Consider the following 18,858-nt stretch of genomic DNA (forward strand, 5'->3'; position numbering starts at 1 on the left):
GAAACAGGAAAGGGCTTTCCCCAAACTGTTGTCACAAAGTTGGAAGCACAGAAGCATCTAGAATGTCATTGTATGCTGTAGCGTTAAGATTTCCCTTCACTGGAACTAAGGGGCCGAGCCCAAACCATGAAAAACAGACCCAGACCATTATTCCTCCTCCACCAAACTTTACAGTTGGCACTATGCATTTGGGCAGGTAGCGTTTTCCTGGCATCCTCCAAACACAGATTCGTCCCTGCGTACTGCCAGATGGCGAAGTGTGATTTATCACTCCAGAGAAGACATTTCCACTGCTCCAGGAGTCCAATGGCGGTGAGCTTTACACCACTCCAGCTGACGCTTGGCATTGCACATGGTAATCTTATGCTTGTGTGCGGCTGCTCTGCCATGGAAACCCTTTTCATGAAGCTCCCGACTGACAGTTCTTGTGCTGATGTTGCTTCCAGAGGCAGTTTGGAACACGGTAGTGAGTGTTGCAATCGAGAACAGACGATTTTTACACGCTTCAGCACTCGGTGGTCCCGTTCTGTGAGCTTGTGTGGCCTGATGTAAAAAGGGCTTTAAAATAAATTTGATTGTGGCCTACCACTTCACTGAGCCTTTGTTGCTCCTAGAGGTTTCCACTTCACAATAACAGTGCTTACAGTTGACCGGGGCAGCTTTAGTAGGGCATAAATTTGATGAACTGACTTGTTGGAAAGGTGGCATCCTTTGACGGTGCCACGTTGAAAGTCACTGAGTTCTTCAGTATCGGCCATTCTACTGCCAATGTTTGTCTATGGAGATTGCTGTGTGCTTGATTTTATACACCTGTCAGCAACAGGTGTGTGTGAAATAGCCGAATCCACTAATTTGAAGGGGTTGTGTAGTTGTTGGTAGTTTTAAGAGTAATACAGACAGCAGAACTTCATGCTACTGAGACATTTTACAAGACAAGGCTGAAACTTCTAGGCTAGCCTACTTCCTTAACTGTGTGTATGGGGCGGGTACCTGTCCTGAGCGAACGGGACAGCAGACCGCATAAGACCGCACCACACACCACAGAAAAAAAAGAGAGAAGAGGTTTCAAACTTTTATCAAGGTGAGTTTTCTAACATACCTGTGTTCTGTTACGGTTTTAGCACGAGAATAGAGATTGTAGCCTACACATGGCTGAGGTTTCGGTTGCGGCTCATTCGCAGTTGAGCCTTTGACTAGGTCAATCAGGTGAGCTAGTTCAGGGCTACAACAAAATTGTGAAACGTCTGGGGGTCCCGAGGAGGTTTGAGAAACAACTGGGCTAGTATACAATCTAGCCTTTCGTTTATAATGTAAGCCTTCATTACACATTTGTTATGGCATGTGCTACTGAATTTAACCTACTCTATTATAAATCGACATATGAGTCCTTGGATATATTTTTATTCATATTTCACCATAGATGTTTCTCAGAACAGTTTTATGAGAGCTAAATACGTTTTTTGTTCCAGATTTCCTCTTGCGAATAAAAATAAGACTTATTTAATAACCAGGTTTCCAACGAAACGTTTTATGCGCGTAAAGTAGATATCGGTAAAAAAAATATATATATATATGTAATGACAGGCCTGATGGAAACAGAAACTTTTTCGGTAAACTTTCCAAATATGCTAGACAAGGTGGGATCTTTTTGTGTCGGTAAAATGAATTATGCTCCCACTACGACGTCGGAAAAGCATGCAGTGTATTAGGCTACAGATGAAATAGATGATTAACTTTACACGGTGGTGGAAGTGCAAGGTGATGAGCGTGGTGATCCTTTCCAATAAATATCGAAGTTCTTATTCTGGTGACATGTTAATCGATGCTTGGCAAATAAAAACTCTTGCTCGTCCATAATAATAATCTCATCATGTATAAGTGCGCAGAGCACGGGCCATTACCAGTGGGCACACTCGCTATATAACGCAACATTTTTTGGTGAGAAAACCATCAGTATAGTTGAAAATGGGATGAAAATCCGTTTAACTTGTATTTTGTAGTTGGTACGTGGGTATTTTATGTGCCCAATGTCGTCGCGCACAACCTTTTACCGGCAACAAGTACAGTTGATGAAACATCTCTGGAGGGAAAATGCGCATATGTTTTATGCAGATTTTAAAATATGTCGACAACTGCATGGAAACCAAACTATTGGTGCTAAGCAAACATGAAATCTGGGTTAAATATTAATGTGGTATATTTGCGAAGTACACTGTATATCATAACTATGCAGCATCTTGGTTTAAAAAAAAAACTTGGTCGACCAAGTCGTCTGTTTTTTCAACCAATTGATTGGTCGACATTTTAAAACTTGTATTTTCCCATATATAAGTTGAGTTTGGACATTTTGTTACGTTACAGTCTGCGTTAACACTTTACAATGTAGAGCACTTTGAATTGAAGAAACTGCTGTATACAGTGCATTCAGAAAGTATTCAGACCCCTTGACTTTTCCACATTTTGTTACATTACAGCCTTACTCTAATTTAATTGTTTTTTTTCGCTCATCAATCTACACAATATATCATAATGACAAAGCAAAAACAGGTAGATTGTTTTGCAAATTTATGATAAAAAACAGAAATCACATTTCCATAAGTATTGTGACCCTTTACTCAGTACTTTGTTGAAGCACGTAAGGCAGTGGTTTACAGCCTCGAGTCTTCTTGTGTATGATGCTACAAGCTTGGCACACCTGTGTTTTGGGAGTTTTTCCCATTCTTCTCTGCATATCCTCGCAAGCTATGTCAGATTAGATGGGGAGCATCGCTGCACAGCTATTTTCAGGTCTCTCCAGAAATGTTTGATTGGACACTCAAAGACATTCAGAGACTTGTCCCAAAGCCACTCCTGCGTTGTCTTGGCTGTGTGCTTAGGGTCATTGTCCTGTTGGAAGGTGAACCTTCACCCCAGTTTGAGGTCCTGAGCACTCTGGAGTAGGTTTTCGTCAAGGATCTCTCTGTACTTTGCTCCGTTCGTTTTTCCCTCGATCCTGACTAGTCTCCCAGTCCCTGCCACTAAAAAACATCCCCACAACATGCTGCCACCACCATACTTCACCATAGGGATGGGGTCAGGTTTCCTCCAGACGTGACGCTTGGCATTCAGGCCAAAGAGTTCAATGTTGGTTTCATCAGACCAGAGAATCTTGTTTCTCATGGTCTGAGAGTCTTTAGGTGCCTTTTGGCAAACTCCAAGCGGGCTGTCATGTGCCTTTTACTGAGGAGTGGCTTCAGTCTAGCCACTCTACGATAAAGGCCTGATTGGTGGAGTGCTGCAGAGATGTTTGCCCTTCTGGAAGGTTTCTCCCATCTCCACAGAGGAACTCTGGAGCTCTTTCAGATTGACCATTGGGTTCTTGGTCACCTCCCTGACCAAGGCCCTTCCCCCCCGATTGCTCAGTTTGGCCAGGCGGCCAGCTCTAGGAGGAGCCTTGGTGGTTCCAAACGTCATCCATTTAAGAATGATGGAGGCCATTGGGTTCTTGGGGACCTTCAATGCTGCAGACATTTTTGGTACCCTTCCCCAGATCTGTGCCTCGACACAGTCCTGTCTTGGAGCTCTACAGACAATTCCTTCGACCTCATGGCTTGGTTTTTCCTCTGACATGCACTCTTAACTGTCGGACCTTATATAGACAGGTGTGTGCCTTTCCAAATCATATCCAATCAATTGAATTTACCACAGGTGGACTCCAATCAAGTAGTAGAAACATCTCAAGGATGATCAATGGAAACAGGATGCACCTGAGCTCAATTTCGAGTCTCAAAGCAAAGGGTCTGAATAAAATGTCTAAAAACCTGTTTCTGCTTTGACATTATGGGGTATTGTGTGTAGATTGATGGGGGGGGAATGTATTTAATCAATTTTAGAATACGGCTGTAACGTAACAACATTTCCAAAAGGGGAAAGGGTCTGAATACTTTCTGAAAGCACTGTATATAGTAGATTGTTTTTCACGTATGTTGTGTCTATATATGGAAAAATACACATTTAAAAAATTCAACCAATCGATGAACAGACAACTTTTGGTTGACCAAGATTTGTTTTAGTTGGGGACAGCCCTACTATATAGAGAATAGGGTGCTATATATATTTTAGTCAGTTAGTACTGCAGATGAGACTGAACATGCCATTTCGCTGACCTGTCTCTTCAGTCAGTGTTTTGGGGAAGCCACAGCAGGATCAGTCGCTCAATCATATTTTATTTATTCAACACTTTTCACAAATACAATTGTTAATAAGTCCTCTATCTCTCACCTAAACTCCCTGCCCTCCAGGCAGGGTCATGATAAACACGGCAGAGTATGGCAACATGTCGTGGGAGCTGTCAGTCCAGGTGGACCAGAGAGATGGAGATGAGGGTATGAGGTTTAAATTCAGAGTCAAGGGAGACCTGCACATTGGAGGACTCATGCTCAAACTGGTGGAGAAGATCAGTAAGTCTCTCTCTCTTTCATTCTCTTTTCCAACCCTCTCTGTCTCTCTCTCTCTCTCTGTCTCCCCCCTCTCTCAGACACAGTACTAGCCTGGAGAACACACCCTTGTTTGCCCTACATTCATCTATAGTGCTGAGTAGTATTGTTATCCCACAATGCTTCAGTACCACAGCCAGAGGGGCTGAAGTCCACCACTTTATCGCATGTTTATTCACCTGGGAGAAATCTCAAAAGACACCCTATTCTCTGTGTAGTGCGCTACCTTTGACAATTATTACATCTACAATATGAGTGTCCTACATGGAGAATAGGTTGTGATTTAAGACACACCCTGTCTTCATTCAGGAGGATTAGACACTATGGAATTCCCCTAGTGTAAGACAGTATGAAAGTGACCTAAGCCTTGGTTTATTTCACATAGATACAAGGAGGTAAGGGGGTGAATGACAACATGTACTTTATATGACTAAGCCATATACAGTTGAAGTCGGAAGTTTACATACACCTTAGCCAAATATATTTAAACTCAGTTTTTCACAATTCCTGACATTTAATCCTAGTAAAAGTTCCCTGTCCTAGGTCAGTTAGAATCACCACTTTATTTTAAGAATGTGAAATGTGAGAATAATAGTAGAGAGAATGATTTATTTCAGCTTTTATTTCTTTTATCACATTCCCAGTGGGTCAGAAGTTACATACACTCAATTAGTATATGGTAGCATTGTCTTTAAATTGTTTAACTTGGGTCAAACATTTTGGGTAGCCTTCCACAAGCTTCCCACAATAAGTTGGGTGAATTTTGGCCCAATTTTCCTGACAGAGCTGGTGTAACTGAGTCAGGTTTCCAGGCCTCCTTGCTCGCACACGCATTTTCAGTTCTGCCCACACATTTTCTATAGGATTGAGGTCAGGGCTTTGTGATGGCCACTCCAATACCTTGACTTTGTTGTCCTTAAGCCATTTTTCCACAACTTTGGAAGTATGCTTGGGGTCATTGTCCATTTGGAATACCCATTTGCGACCAAGCTTTAACTTCCTGACTGATATCTTGAGATGTTGCTTTAATATATCCACATAATTTTCTTCCTCATTTCCATTTCCTTCCTCATGATGCCATCTATTTTGTGAAGTGCACCAGTCCCTCTTGCAGCAAAGCACCCCCACAACATGATGCTGCCACCCCCGTGCTTCACGGTTGGGATGGTGTTCTTCGTCTTGCAAGCATCCCCCTTTTTCCTCCAAACATAACGATGGTCATTATGGCCAAACAGTTCTATTTTTGTTTCATCAGGCCAGAGGACATTTCTCCAAAAAGTACGATCTTTGTCCCCATGTGCAGTTGCAAACCGTAGTCTGGCTTTTTTATGGCGGTTTTGGAGCAGTGGCTTCTTCCTTGCTGAGAGGCCTTTCAGGTTATGTCGATATAGGACTCGTTTTACTGAGGATATAGATACTTTTGTACATGTTTCCTCCAGCATCTTCACAAGGTCCTTTGCTATTGTTCTGGGATTGATTAGCACTTTTCTCACCAAAGTACGTTCATCTCTATGCGACAGAACGCGTCTCCTTCCTGAGTGGTATGACTGCTGCGTGGTCCCATGGTGTTTACAGTTGCATACTATTGTTTGTACAGATAAATGTGGTACCTTTAGGCGTTTGGAAATTGCTCCCAAGGATCAACCAGACTTGTGGAGGTCTACAAGTTTTCTTCTGAGGTCTTGGCTGATTTATTTGGATTTTTCCATGATGTCAAGCAAAGAGGCACTGAGTTTGAAGGTAGGCCTTGAAATACATCCACAATCACACCTCCAATTGACACAAATTATGTCAATTAGCCTATCAGAAGCTTCTAAAGCCATGACATCATTTTCTGGAATTTTCCAATCTGTTTAAAGGCACAGTCAACTTAGTGTATGTAAACTTCTGACCCACTGGAATTGTGATATAGGGAATTATAAGTGAAATAATCTGTCTGTAAACAATTGTTGGAAAAATGTCATGCACAAAGTAGATGTCCTAACCGACATGCCAAAGCTATAGTTTGTTAACAAGAAATTTGTGGAGTGGTTGAAAACGGGTTTTAATGACTCCAACCTAAGTGTATGTAAACTTCCGACCTCAATGGTCAGTCATCAGACTGGAGCGGCACAGCGGGGGTCTGGGTTTAGCCATGATAATGCCACAACATGATGTCATTCACAATCATCAAGCCTAACCCCTCTGCTTCCTGTGAGGACTTTTTATGCCTGTTGCAGGTGGTTTGTTTGGAGTGAACTTTTGCACAGAAGCTTTCTTGTATAGTTACTAACCTAAATATAATCCATGCTGAAATTGTCAAGTTATTAGACGAGAGAATATCGGTTTTAATTGAGGATAATACATACAGCTGTACATGTTTAATGGCAATGTTTGTGCCTTGTGAAAATACTGTCCTTTTACCCAACCATAAATCCTCTCTTTCTCTCATCTCCATCTCTCCGTCAGAGGCCCCTCAGGACTGGTCAGACCATGCTCTGTGGTGGAAGCAGAGGAGCTGTTGGCTGCTGAAGACCCACTGGACCCTGGACAAGTATGGTGTCCAGACAGATGCTGACCTACGATACACTCCCCAGCACAAACCCCTGTGCCTGCAGCTGCCCAACATGAAAACGGTCAAACTCACCGTCAGCTACTCTGCCGTCGTCTTCAAGACCGTCGTAAAGATCTGCAGAGCACTCAGTGAGTACCCTACCCAGGTATGAGGCCCTATCCTCACCCCCTAGCCCCTAGTCCCTAAGCACTAGTCCCTTTGCACTAGTGTACTGTAGATCTGAAAGGATTGGATCAGTGTTTAATATAGTCAAGTTCCCATTACTGATTGGTGGCAAGGAAAATGTTTGTCATATTGTTTATACTTCTCCAGGCTTCTCACATCTTCACCGGGACTGAGGGGTGTAGGGGCTAGGACCTAATGGTTAGGGATTTAAATCTAGGTATAAGGATTTGGGGTTTAGGGGTCTAAGGAAGTGATTCTCAAACCTCTCCTCGGAGACAGCCGGCCCTTCCATGCATTTATCTATTCCAGAGCCAGCACACCTTATTCAACTTGTTAACTAATCATCAAGCCCTTGAATAGATGAATTGGGTGAGCTAGTTCAGCTCTACAACAAAATTGGGAAACGTCTGGGGGTCCCCGAGGATACATTTGAGAACCACTGGTCTAGGGGCTAGGGTTTAGGGGCAGGAACTCTCCTTGACGTCCTCCCTCTCCTCTAGACATCAGGAGGCCAGAGGAGCTGTCCCTGCTGAAGCCTCCAGATGACCTGCCCAAGAAGAAGAAGATGAAGAAAGACAAGAACCCAGCGCTGGAAGAAATCTTAGACATGGACATCTTCAATGGCTCTGGGGGAACAGGTGAGAGAAGCAGAGTTAGAATCATGTGTTAATCATGTTATTAGACATGGATATTTTCAGTAGACGGTCAGATTCTTCCCGGCTGTTTTCATGTAAAGACTTTTCAACCAAGTTAGCCATATCCTAGGTGACTGCCTGTTTCTGCTTTACCCAACCCCATTGTTGTTGTCTCTCTGTCAATATACCTTTATTGAATCACAGAAACCATCAGGCCCTCAGGCTAAGTTATCCGCATGGTGAAGTTAGCCTGGCGTAAACTTTCCTCATATCTCGAAGGTCATCTTCAATCATGCTGTGAAGGGATTTCATTCATCACCATGGCAACACAGTCAAGGTTTAGAACCTCAGGCTAACTCAAAGTGGATCATTTCTGACTTGTATGTCTCACACCACCAGACTCAGGCCACATTGTGGCTTCTGTAGACTTCTGAAACAATCTAAGAAGGAATGGACAATGGATAATTCTGAGGATGTAAAAGAATAGAGCGATCATGACGGATATCTGAAAGAATAGTACAGTACGCTGCAATGTTCTCAAGGCTGAAACGCAGACACACACACTTTCTGAGTCTGTTTGAATAGCTACAGTATAGAGCAGCTGACTGATTCCAACTCATAAAATCAGCCTCATTTTGACTGTAGTTCTGAACCATTTCAAAGGAGTTTAACAAATGAAGACCGGCCCATTTCTCCCATAATGCTGCTGGTCCAGGATCAGGTCCCCTTGATATAATCTTATTCGTTATGATCTAAAAGGCAGAACTGATTCTAGATCAGCACTCTCATTATGAATATGGTCCCTGAACTGTGTCTCCTCCACCTGACCCCTCCAGGCAGTCCCTTGTACAGTAAGACCATGGTGCCCACTTATGACCCAGAGAACGGGACTCCAGCCTCGGCCACCAGCTTATGGTTTGGGGACAACCCCCTGACCTCCAGCCAGCCCAACCTGCCCCCTGCAGAGCTGGCCAAGATGTACCAGCAGTTGTCCATGGTGGACAAAGCCATCATCAACGCAGGGTAAGAGTTACTCAGAAACAAAAACCTTGAGATGAACCAGACTATGGCTGTACAGGTAGAATAGTTACTAGTTGTTGGCTTTGCTATGCTGGAAGGCAGTTATCTGTTTCTTCCCTGAACACTTCCTGGTTTACTGTGATAGGCTGCTGATGTGATTGACAGGTGGCTGGACTCCTCCCGCTCCTTGATGGAACAGGGCATCGGAGAACATGACAGACTGCAGCTACGCTTCAAATACCACTGCTTCTTCGACCTCAACCCAAAGGTAACACTAACCCCTAACCTTAAACCTAAGTGAGTGTTTGAATAACACTGAACCTCAACCCGAAGGTGAGACTAACTGTAACCATAACACCACCTCTAACCATAACATTGACTGATTTATTGATTTGTGTTTCAGTATGATGCTGTGAGGATAACCCAGCTGTATGAACAGGCTCGCTGGTCCATCCTACTGGAGGAGATCAACTGCACTGAGGAGGAGATGCTCATGTTCGCCTCCTTACAGGTACACACACACACACACACACGCACACACTATTATCCATCTGGTTTGGTGTCTCAGTCCCAAAGGAGGCATGATGGGAAAGAGGACAATCCCACAGGAGGCAGTCTGGTTATCCTCCTGAACTCCTCTGGGTGAGAAAATATAAATTACATAAAAGTATTAAGTGAAAAACATATTGCATTTTAACTGTTCTTCATCTCTGACCGATTTATTCTCAACTGATCTATAAAAATGATTAAATCCCTGAGATGGTTATTGCTCTCAACTGCATAGTTACTGGAATCACAAGGCTCTCTCTGTCTTCTTCCAGTCTTGTGTCATCGTCTGGCCTCAAGTGTTGAACTAAAAACTGTTTCTGGGTTCAGACCTGCCTTTTACACAGCTAAAAACTGGGTATATTTAGGTTTTCAAACTTGTCTTATCTACCGTGTATTGTAGTCTTATCTACCGTGTATTGTAGTCTTATCTACCGTGTATTGTTGTAACGGTCGTTGTACATCATGGACCAAGGCGCAGCGGGTTGAGTGCTCATCTTAACTTTAATAGAACACGTAACAATCAAAACAAGAAACCGATCGAACGAACAGTGTTGCAGGCTAACACACAGCAGTACAACAACAACTTCCCACAAAGGGACAGGTGAAAACAGGGCAACTTAAGTATGACTCTCAATCAGCAACAACAATGTACAGCTGTTCCTGATTGAGAGCCATACCAGGCCAACAAAGAAATACACAATATAGAAAAACATAGAAATACAAAACAAGAACATTACCCAAAAACCCCGGAACACATAAATCAAACACCCATCTTACATAAATACATATCCCATTAAACCCCGAACCACATAAAACAAATACCCCCTGCCACGTCCTGACCAAACTACAATAACCAATAACCCCTTATACTGGTCAGGACGTGACAATTGTATTCTTATCTACTGTGTATTGTATTCTTATCTACCGTTTATTGTATTCTTATCTACTGTGTATTGTATTTTTATCTACTGTGTATTGTATTTTTATCTACTATGTATTGTATTCTTATCTACTATGTATTGTACTCTTATTTACTGTGTATTGTATTCTTATCTCCTGTTGCTCTTAGTATGATATATCCCCCAATTCCCATCATTATGTGATGATTATTAATGATTATGTTAATATTGTTTCAGTATCACATATGTAAGATGACCATGTCCACGGAACCTCTGGACTTCTCCAATGAACCGGAGATAGATGAAGTAGAGGCTGCCTTATCCAATCTAGAGGTCACACTTGGAGGAAAAACAGACAGAATATTGGTAAGTGGAGTTTTTATTAATATAAACGATTCATATTCTTTACATACAGTATAAATGATGAACAAGTGTGTGTGTTTTCAACAGTTTCAGAGGGTGCAACACCTGTATTTAAGCAAGGGTTGATGGGTTGTCTGCTTCGATTGCATGTCTCAACATGATGATGTCACTAAGTCACAGGATAATTGACAGTTGCTCCCCCCCCCCTCCAGGAAGACATCACAGACGTTCCAAAGCTGGCAGACTCCCTTAAGCTGTTCAGGTGAATCCTAAAGGCCCCTGTATATGGCCAGAAACACACATTAATAGGGTACTGTATACTGTAACTCTATCTGTGTAACAAATGGAAACATGGGTTTTAGAAACCTAGAATGGTAAGTCGTAGAAGTAAAATTCCATTACACTTTACAGAAGGAAAGGTTAATATGCTACACTGTAGATAGTCCATGACACAGACAGTTCACACAGCAACGTGCAACAGTGTGACTGTGTGGGGACACAACCTGTTCACATTTTTTCCTCAAATCGTTTTTATTTCTTTTTTGGTTTTGTTTCGTACCCCAGGCCTAAAAGGTTGGCATTGCGTTCGTATAAGGAGTACTGGTTCGTGTTTAAAGACACCACCATCTCCTACTACAAGAACAAAGAGACAGCTAGTGGTGAGCCCATAGAACAGCTGCATCTCAGAGGATGTGAGGTGGTCCCTGATGTCAACGTGACGGACAAGAAGTTTGGCATCAAGCTGCTGCTCCCAGTGGCTGATGGGATGAGTGAGGTCTACATCCTCTGTGACAACGTAAGATGCAATTTGTTATTGAACCAAATTATTATAATATTTTTTTTTGGGGGGGGGGGCACCAAGAACATGACTCCATTGTTCCCCTTACATATTGTGATGATATTCCTGTTTTTATCCAGGAGACGCAGTATGCCAAGTGGAAGGCAGCGTGTACTCTGGCCTCCAAGGGCAAGACCATGGCTTACAGCTCCTACAGGTCACACGTTCTTACTTAATCCTTCCCATGCCTTACCACATTAATAGGGTTCTGACTGTAAACTGACTAGGAGAAACTGGGATTGGTCTAGGTCGGAGGTGAAGAACATCCAGTCGTTCCTGCAGATGAAGAGTCTGGCGCCCCCCCCTGGTCAGTCTGCTCCAGACCTGGACACCATGGAGATGAACGCTGAGTGCTTTGTCTCTCCTAGATACACCAAGAGGTACAAGACCAAACAGGTGGGGGTCTATCTGCAATATAGGGTGATGATCAATCAAACATGCTTCAGTGTTTGTGAGCCACAGACAGGGAGAGGATGTCATCAGAGCTCCAGTGGTTTTATAATCTCAGACTAACAATAATCTGTCGACATCCAGATCATTCTATTCCATTCTCTTACCCTCTCAGTATTTGTTAAAGGACTGACATAATGTCTGTGTAAAGTAGCCTAAATGTCCCTGTTCTGACTCCTGTCTGCTGTCCAGCTGACAGCGAGGATCCTGGAGGCCCATCAGAACATTGCCAGTCTCTCTCTCAATGAAGCTAAAATGCGCTTCATCCATGCCTGGCAGTCCCTGGCTGAGTTTGGTATCAAATACTACATTGTCAGGTACGTAAATGTGACCGACCAGGTTCAAACACCTCAAGGCTGTGTTAGCCTGCTGAGATAACGCCTTAGCCTTAGGCGTTAGCTCAGCGAGCTAATGTAAATCTTCAGGTCCCAGGTAAAGTTACTTATCACACAATCATGGTGTGTGTGTGTGTGTGTGTGTGTGTGTGTGTGTGTGTGTGTGTGTGTGTGTGTGTGTGTGTGTTCGTTCCAGGTTCCGAGGCAGTAAGAAGAATGAGCTGATGGGTATCTCCTATAACCGTCTGATCCGTATTGACATGTCCACTGGCCTGCCTGTCACCACCTGGAGATTCGCCAACATGAAACAGTGGAATGTCAACTGGGAGATCAGACAGGTAAATGGCTCTAGATTGATTGATTGATTGATTGCTTTTTACAGATTAGAAAGCAAGGATAAAAGTTGTCTTTGTAATAAGAGAAACCAGTTTTTTACTGAAAATATACTTAGCCTTGCAAAAGTATTCAGACCCCTTAGATGTATTCACATTTTATTTTGTTACAAAGTGGGATTAAAATTAATTTGATTGTCATTTTTTTCCAACAATCTACTTAAAATACTCTGTAATCTCAAAGTGGAAGAGAAAATGAAGAACTAAAATATAGACGTTGTGTAATCAATCAGCCCCTCTGTTCAGGCAAGCCTAAATTAGTTCAGGAGTTACATTTCACTTAACAAATGACTTACAAAATGACATGGACTCACTCTGTGTTAAATAATAGGAGTTTACTTTTTTATGACTAACTCTTCCACTTGTCCCCCATACATACAACATCTGTAAGGTCCCTCAGGCAAGTTTTGAATTTCAAGCACAGATTCAATTACAAAGACCATGGAGCTTTTCGAAAGCCTCATAAAGAAGGGCAGTGATTTGTAGATGGGTGACAATAACAAATCAGACATTGAATATCTCTTTAAGCATTATGGTCAAGTTAATAATTATGTTGTGGATTATACATAAACCACCCAGACACATCAAAGATACAGTTGTTCTTCTGAATTGAGCTGCAGGACAGGAAGGAAACTGCTCAGGGATGTTAGCATGAGGCCATTGGTGATTTTAAAACAGTTACAGAGTTCAATGGCCATAATGGAAGAAAACAGAGGATGGATTAACAACATTGTAGTGAATCCACCAGAGTGAAAAGAAGAATACAAATATACAGAATAAAAATATTCCAAAACATGCATATTGTCTACAACAAGGCACTAAAGTAATACTGCAACAAAAAAACATGGCAAAGCCTTATATTTGGGGCAAATCCAACACAACATATCACTGAGTAATTGCCTCCTTATTTTCAAGCATTGTGGTGGATGCATCATGATATGGGTATGCTTGACATCGGCAAATACTGGGGAATTCTTCAGGATAAAAATAAATGGAATGGAGCTAAGCACAGGCAAAATCCTAGAGGAAAACCTACTTCAGTCTGCTTTACACCAGACACTGGGAGAGGAATTCACCTTTTAGCAGGATAATAACCTACAACACAAGGCCAAAACAACACTGGAGTTGTTTACCAAGAAGACAGTGAATGTTCCTGAGTGGCCGAGTTACAGTTTGGACTTAAATCTGCTTGTAAATCTGGCAAGACTGGAAATTGGTGTCTAGCCATGGTCCCAAACATCTTGACAGAGCTTGAAGAATTATGAATCTACAGTCGTGGCCAAACGTTTTGAGAATGACCCAAATATAAAATTTCACAAAGTTTGCTGCTTCAGTGTCTTTAGATTTTTTTGTCAGATGTTACTATGGAATACTGAAGTATAATTACAAGCATTTCATAAGTGTCAAAGGCTTTTATTGACAATTACATGAAGTTGATGCAGAGTCAATATTTGCAGTGTTGACCCTTCTTTTTCAAGACCTCTGCAATCCGCCCTGGCATGCTGTCAATTAACTTATGGGCCACATCCTGACTGATGGCAGCCCATTCTTGCATAATCAATGCTTGGAGTTTGTCAGAATTTGTGGGTTTTTGTTTGTCCACCCGCCTCTTGAGGATTGACCACAAGTTCTCAATGTGATTAAGGTCTGGGGAGTTACCTGGCCATTCAACCAAAATATTGATGTTTTGATCCCCAAACCACTTAGTTATCACTTTTGCCTTATAGCAAGGTGCTCCATCATGCTGGAAAAGGCATTGTTCGTCACCAAACTGTTCCTGGATGGTTGGGAGAAGTTGCTCTCGGAGGATGTGTTGGTACCATTCTTTATTCATGCCTGTGTTCTTAGGCAAAATTGTGAGTGAGCCCACTCCCTTGGCTGAGAAGCAACCCCACTGTCACGTCCTGACCATAGTACGATGTTATTTTCTATGGTAGAGTAGTACAGGGCGTGACAGGGGGTGTTTTGTGTTTTTCTATGGTTTTTTGGGGGGGGTGATCTCCAATTAGAGGCAGCTGGTCCTCGTTGTCTCTAATTGGAGATCATACTTAAGTAGTGTTTTTTTCCACCTGTGTTTGTGGGTAGTTGTCTTCTGTTTAGTTTATGTACCTGACAGAACTGTGCACTTTCGTTTTCGCTTTGTTATTTTTTCTTTAGTGTTCTGAGTTCAAATATATATTCATCATGAGCAGTCAACACGTTGCGCTTTGGTCCCCTCTCTACGACAGCCGTTACACCCACACATGAATGGTCTCAGCATGCTTTAGTGTTGGCATGACAGAGGACTGATGGTAGCGCTCACCTTGTCTTCTCCGGAAAAGCTTTTTTTCCGGATGCCCCAAACAATCGGAAAGGGGATTCATCAGAGAAAATGACTTTACCCCAGTCCTCAGCAGTCCAATCCCTGTACCTTTGGCAGAATATCAGTCTGTCCCTGATGTTTTTCCTGGAGAGAAGTGGCTTCTTTGCCACTCCTTCTTCACACCAGGCCATCCTCCCAAGTCTTCGCCTCACTGTGAATGCAGATGCACTCACACCTGCCTGCTGCCATTCCTGAGCAAGCTCTGTACTGGTGGTGCCCCGATCCCGTAGCTGAATCAACTTTAGGAGACGGTCCTGGCGCTTGCTGGACTTTCTTGGGCGCCCTGAAGCCTTCTTCACAACAATTGAACCTCTCTCCTTGAAGTTCTTGATGATCCGATAAATGGTTGATCTTACTGGCAGCAATATCCTTGCCTGTGAAGCCCTTTTTATGCAAAGCAATGATGATGGCACGTGTTTCCTTGTGTAACCAATGTGAAATGGCTAGTAAGTTAGCGGTGGTGCGCGCTAATAGCGTTTCAATCGGGTGACGTCACTCGCTCTGAGACTTGAAGTAGTTGTTCCCCTTGCTCTGCAAGGGCCGTGGCTTTTGTGGCGCGATGGGTAACGATGCTTCGTGGGTGTCAGTTGTTGATGTGTGCAGAGGGTCCCTGGTTTAAGCCCAGGTTGGGGCGAGGAGAGGGACGGAAGCTATACTGTTATACTTGCAGGTAACCATGATTGACAGAGGAAGAACAATGATTCCAAGCACCACCCTCCTTTTGAAGCTTCCAGTCTGTTATTTGAACTCAATCAGCATGACAGAGTGATCTCCAGCCTTGTCCTCGTCAACAATCACACCTGTGTTAACGAGAGAATCACTGACGTGATGTCGCAGGTCCTTTTGTGGCAGGGCTGAAATGCAGTGGAAATGTTTTTGGGGATTCAGTTAATTTGCATGGCAAAGAGGGACATTGCAATTAATTGCAATTCATCTGATCACTCTTCATAACATTCTGGATTATATGCAAATTGCCATCATACAAACTGATGCAGCAGACTTTGTGAAAATGTATATTTGTGTCATTCTCAAAACTTTTGGCCACGGCTGTAGGTGTGGAAAGCTCTTAGAGACTTACCCAAGAAGACTCACAGCTGTAATCACTGCCAAAGGTGTTTCTAACATGTATCGACCCGGGGAGTTGAATACTTATGCAACGACTTCATTTAATTTATATATATACACTGCTCAAAAAAATAAAGGGAACACTTAAACAACACAATGTAACTCCAAGTCAATCACACTTCTGTGAAATCAAACTGTCCACTTAGGAAGCAACACTGATTGACAATACATTTCACATGCTGTTGTGCAAATGGAATAGACAACAAATGGAAATTATAGGCAATTAGCAAGACACCCCCAATAAAGGAGTGGTTCTGCAGGTGGGGACCACAGACCACATCTCAGTTCCTATGCTTCCTGGCTGATGTTTTGGTCACTTTTGAATGCCGGCGGTGCTTTCACTCTAGTGGTAGCATGAGACGGAGTCTACAACCCACACAAGTGGCTCAGGTAGTGCAGCTCATCCAGGATGGCACATCAATGCGAGCTGTGGCAGGAAGGTTTGCTGTGTCTGTCAGCGTAGTGTCCAGAGCATGGAGGTGCTACCAGGAGACAGGCCAGTACATCAGGAGATGTGGAGGAGGCCGTAGGAGGGCAACAACCCAGCAGCAGGACCGCTACCTCCGCCTTTGTGCAAGGAGGAGCAGGAGAAGCACTGCCAGAGCCCTGCAAAATGACCTCCAGCAGGCCACAAATGTGCATGTGTCTGCTCAAACGGTCAGAAACAGACTCCATGAGGGTGGTATGAGGGCCCGACGTCCACAGGTAGGGTTGTGCTTACAGCCCAACACCGTGCAGGACGTTTGGCATTTGCCAGAGAACACCAAGATTGGCAAATTTGCCACTGGCGCCCTGTGCTCTTCACAGATGAAAGCAGGTTCACACTGAGCACGTGACAGACGTGACAGAGTCTGGAGACGCCGTGGAGAACGTTCTGCTGCCTGCAACATCCTCCAGCATGACCGGTTTGGCGGTGGGTCAGTCATGGTGTGGGGTGGCATTTCTTTGGGGGGCCGCACAGCCCTCCATGTGCTCGCCAGAGGTAGCCTGACTGCCATTAGGTACCGAGATGAGATCCTCAGACCCCTTGTGAGGCCATATGCTGGTGTGGTTGGCCCTGGGTTCCTCCTAATGCAAGACAATGCTAGACCTCATGTGGCTGGAGTGTGTCAGCAGTTCCTGCAAGAGGAAGGCATTGATGCTATGGACTGGCCCGCCCGTTCCCCAGACCTGAATACAATTGAGCACATCTGGGACATCATGTCTCGCTCCATCCACCAACGCCACATTGCACCACAGACTGTCCAGAAGTTGGCGGATGCTTTAGTCCAGGTCTGGGAGGAGATCCCTCAGGAGACCATCCGCCACCTCATCAGGAGCATGCCCAGGCGTTGTAGGGAGGTCATACAGGCACGCGGAGGCCACACACACTACTGAGCCTCATTTTGACTTGTTTTAAGGACATTACATCAAAGTTGGATCAGCCTGTAGTGTGGTTTTCCACTTTAATTTTGAGTGTGACTCCAAATCCAGACCTCCATGGGTTGATAAATTGGATTTCCATTGATTCTTTTTGTGTGATTTTGTTGTCAGCACATTCAACTATGTAAAGAAAAAAGTATTTAATAAGATTATTTCTTTCATTCAGATCTAGGATGTGTTGTTTAAGTGTTCCCTTTATTTTTTTGAGCAGTATATATAAAATATTACAAATGTTCTTCCACTTTGACACTACAGAGTATTTTGTGTAGATTGTTGACATAAAATGACAAATATATTTTAATCCCACTTTGTAACACAATAAAATGTGAAGAAATCCAAGCGTTATGAATACTTTTGCAAGGTACTATATCTATAAAGTACATGAATCAGTATTAATCCATACTGTTTAATGTCTTCAGGTGGCCATAGATTTTGACCAGAATGTGTCGATAGCCTTCTCCTGTGTGAGCTGTGACTGTAAGGTGGTCCATGAGTACATAGGAGGATACATCTTCCTCTCAACACGCTCCAAAGACCAGAACGAGACACTGGATGAGGAACTCTTCCACAAACTCACTGGAGGGCAGGAATGAACCTGGGACATCAGCTTTCACTTAGTGCTGCTGGCAAGAAATAATTGAAATGCATTGTTGATATGGTTTTGCAAACTACATCAATTATTTGTTCATATTGTAAATTGCAGAGAAAAGTCAAACGTCTTTGTCACTATATTTCATCCCGAGACCATCTCTACAGGATGGGTAGACCATCTCTACAGGATGGGTAGACCATCTCTACAGGATGGGTAGACCATCTCTACAGGATGGGTAGACCATCTTTACAAGGCCACTTTGTCTGACGGTTAGGCCTGGCCTACCGCTTTGATTGCATGGTCCATCTGCAGAGACAGCAATTCATTCAGCACATGGGCTGTACATCTTGTCACTTGTTTGACTTTGTGTAGCCCAGTCTTTGAATTCAATGTTGTAGGCTACTTTCACAATCAATATACGTTCATTGCCCTGTTTTATACATATTACTTGTATGATGTTTTAGAATGTAACTCTTGCAATTTTATTACAAGTCCAAAATATATTTATGAGATAGTTCTGGTGGTGGGTTATTATTGTGTTGAACGAGACATTTATTTTCAGAGAAAACACTGGAGTTTCTGCTGACTGAGATGCAGTGAAATAAACTTGAGAAACATGTTTTGGTCAGTTGTTTTCTCTGTAATGGTGATTCCCTGGGAGCAATTCATGTCCCCATAGAAC

General features: G+C 43.2%; 1 protein-coding gene across 2 annotated transcripts; it reads left to right on the forward strand.

Annotated features, from left to right (window-relative positions):
- Window positions 1–977: 977 nt before the first annotated feature.
- LOC115173564 (fermitin family homolog 1-like) lies at window positions 978–18,795 on the forward strand. Of its 2 annotated transcripts, XM_029731821.1 has the most exons (15): window positions 978–1,081; window positions 4,281–4,439; window positions 6,924–7,157; window positions 7,695–7,832; window positions 8,666–8,852; window positions 9,015–9,117; window positions 9,253–9,360; window positions 10,535–10,663; window positions 10,873–10,922; window positions 11,225–11,456; window positions 11,579–11,655; window positions 11,747–11,894; window positions 12,141–12,265; window positions 12,480–12,621; window positions 18,004–18,795. In XM_029731821.1, the coding sequence occupies exons 2-15, from the start codon at window positions 4,289–4,291 to the stop codon at window positions 18,175–18,177; spliced, it is 1,998 nt and encodes a 665-aa protein (XP_029587681.1). In that variant the 5' UTR covers window positions 978–1,081; window positions 4,281–4,288; the 3' UTR covers window positions 18,178–18,795. The 2 variants fall into 2 exon arrangements, with proteins under 2 accessions (XP_029587681.1, XP_029587760.1); XM_029731900.1 differs by lacking the exons at window positions 12,480–12,621; window positions 18,004–18,795 and having other exon boundaries at window positions 11,747–11,878; window positions 12,141–12,181.
- Window positions 18,796–18,858: the final 63 nt, after the last annotated feature.

The sequence above is a fragment of the Salmo trutta genome, chromosome 1 (genome assembly GCF_901001165.1).
Source record: "Salmo trutta chromosome 1, fSalTru1.1, whole genome shotgun sequence".
NCBI classification, from domain to species: Eukaryota; Metazoa; Chordata; class Actinopteri; order Salmoniformes; family Salmonidae; genus Salmo; species Salmo trutta.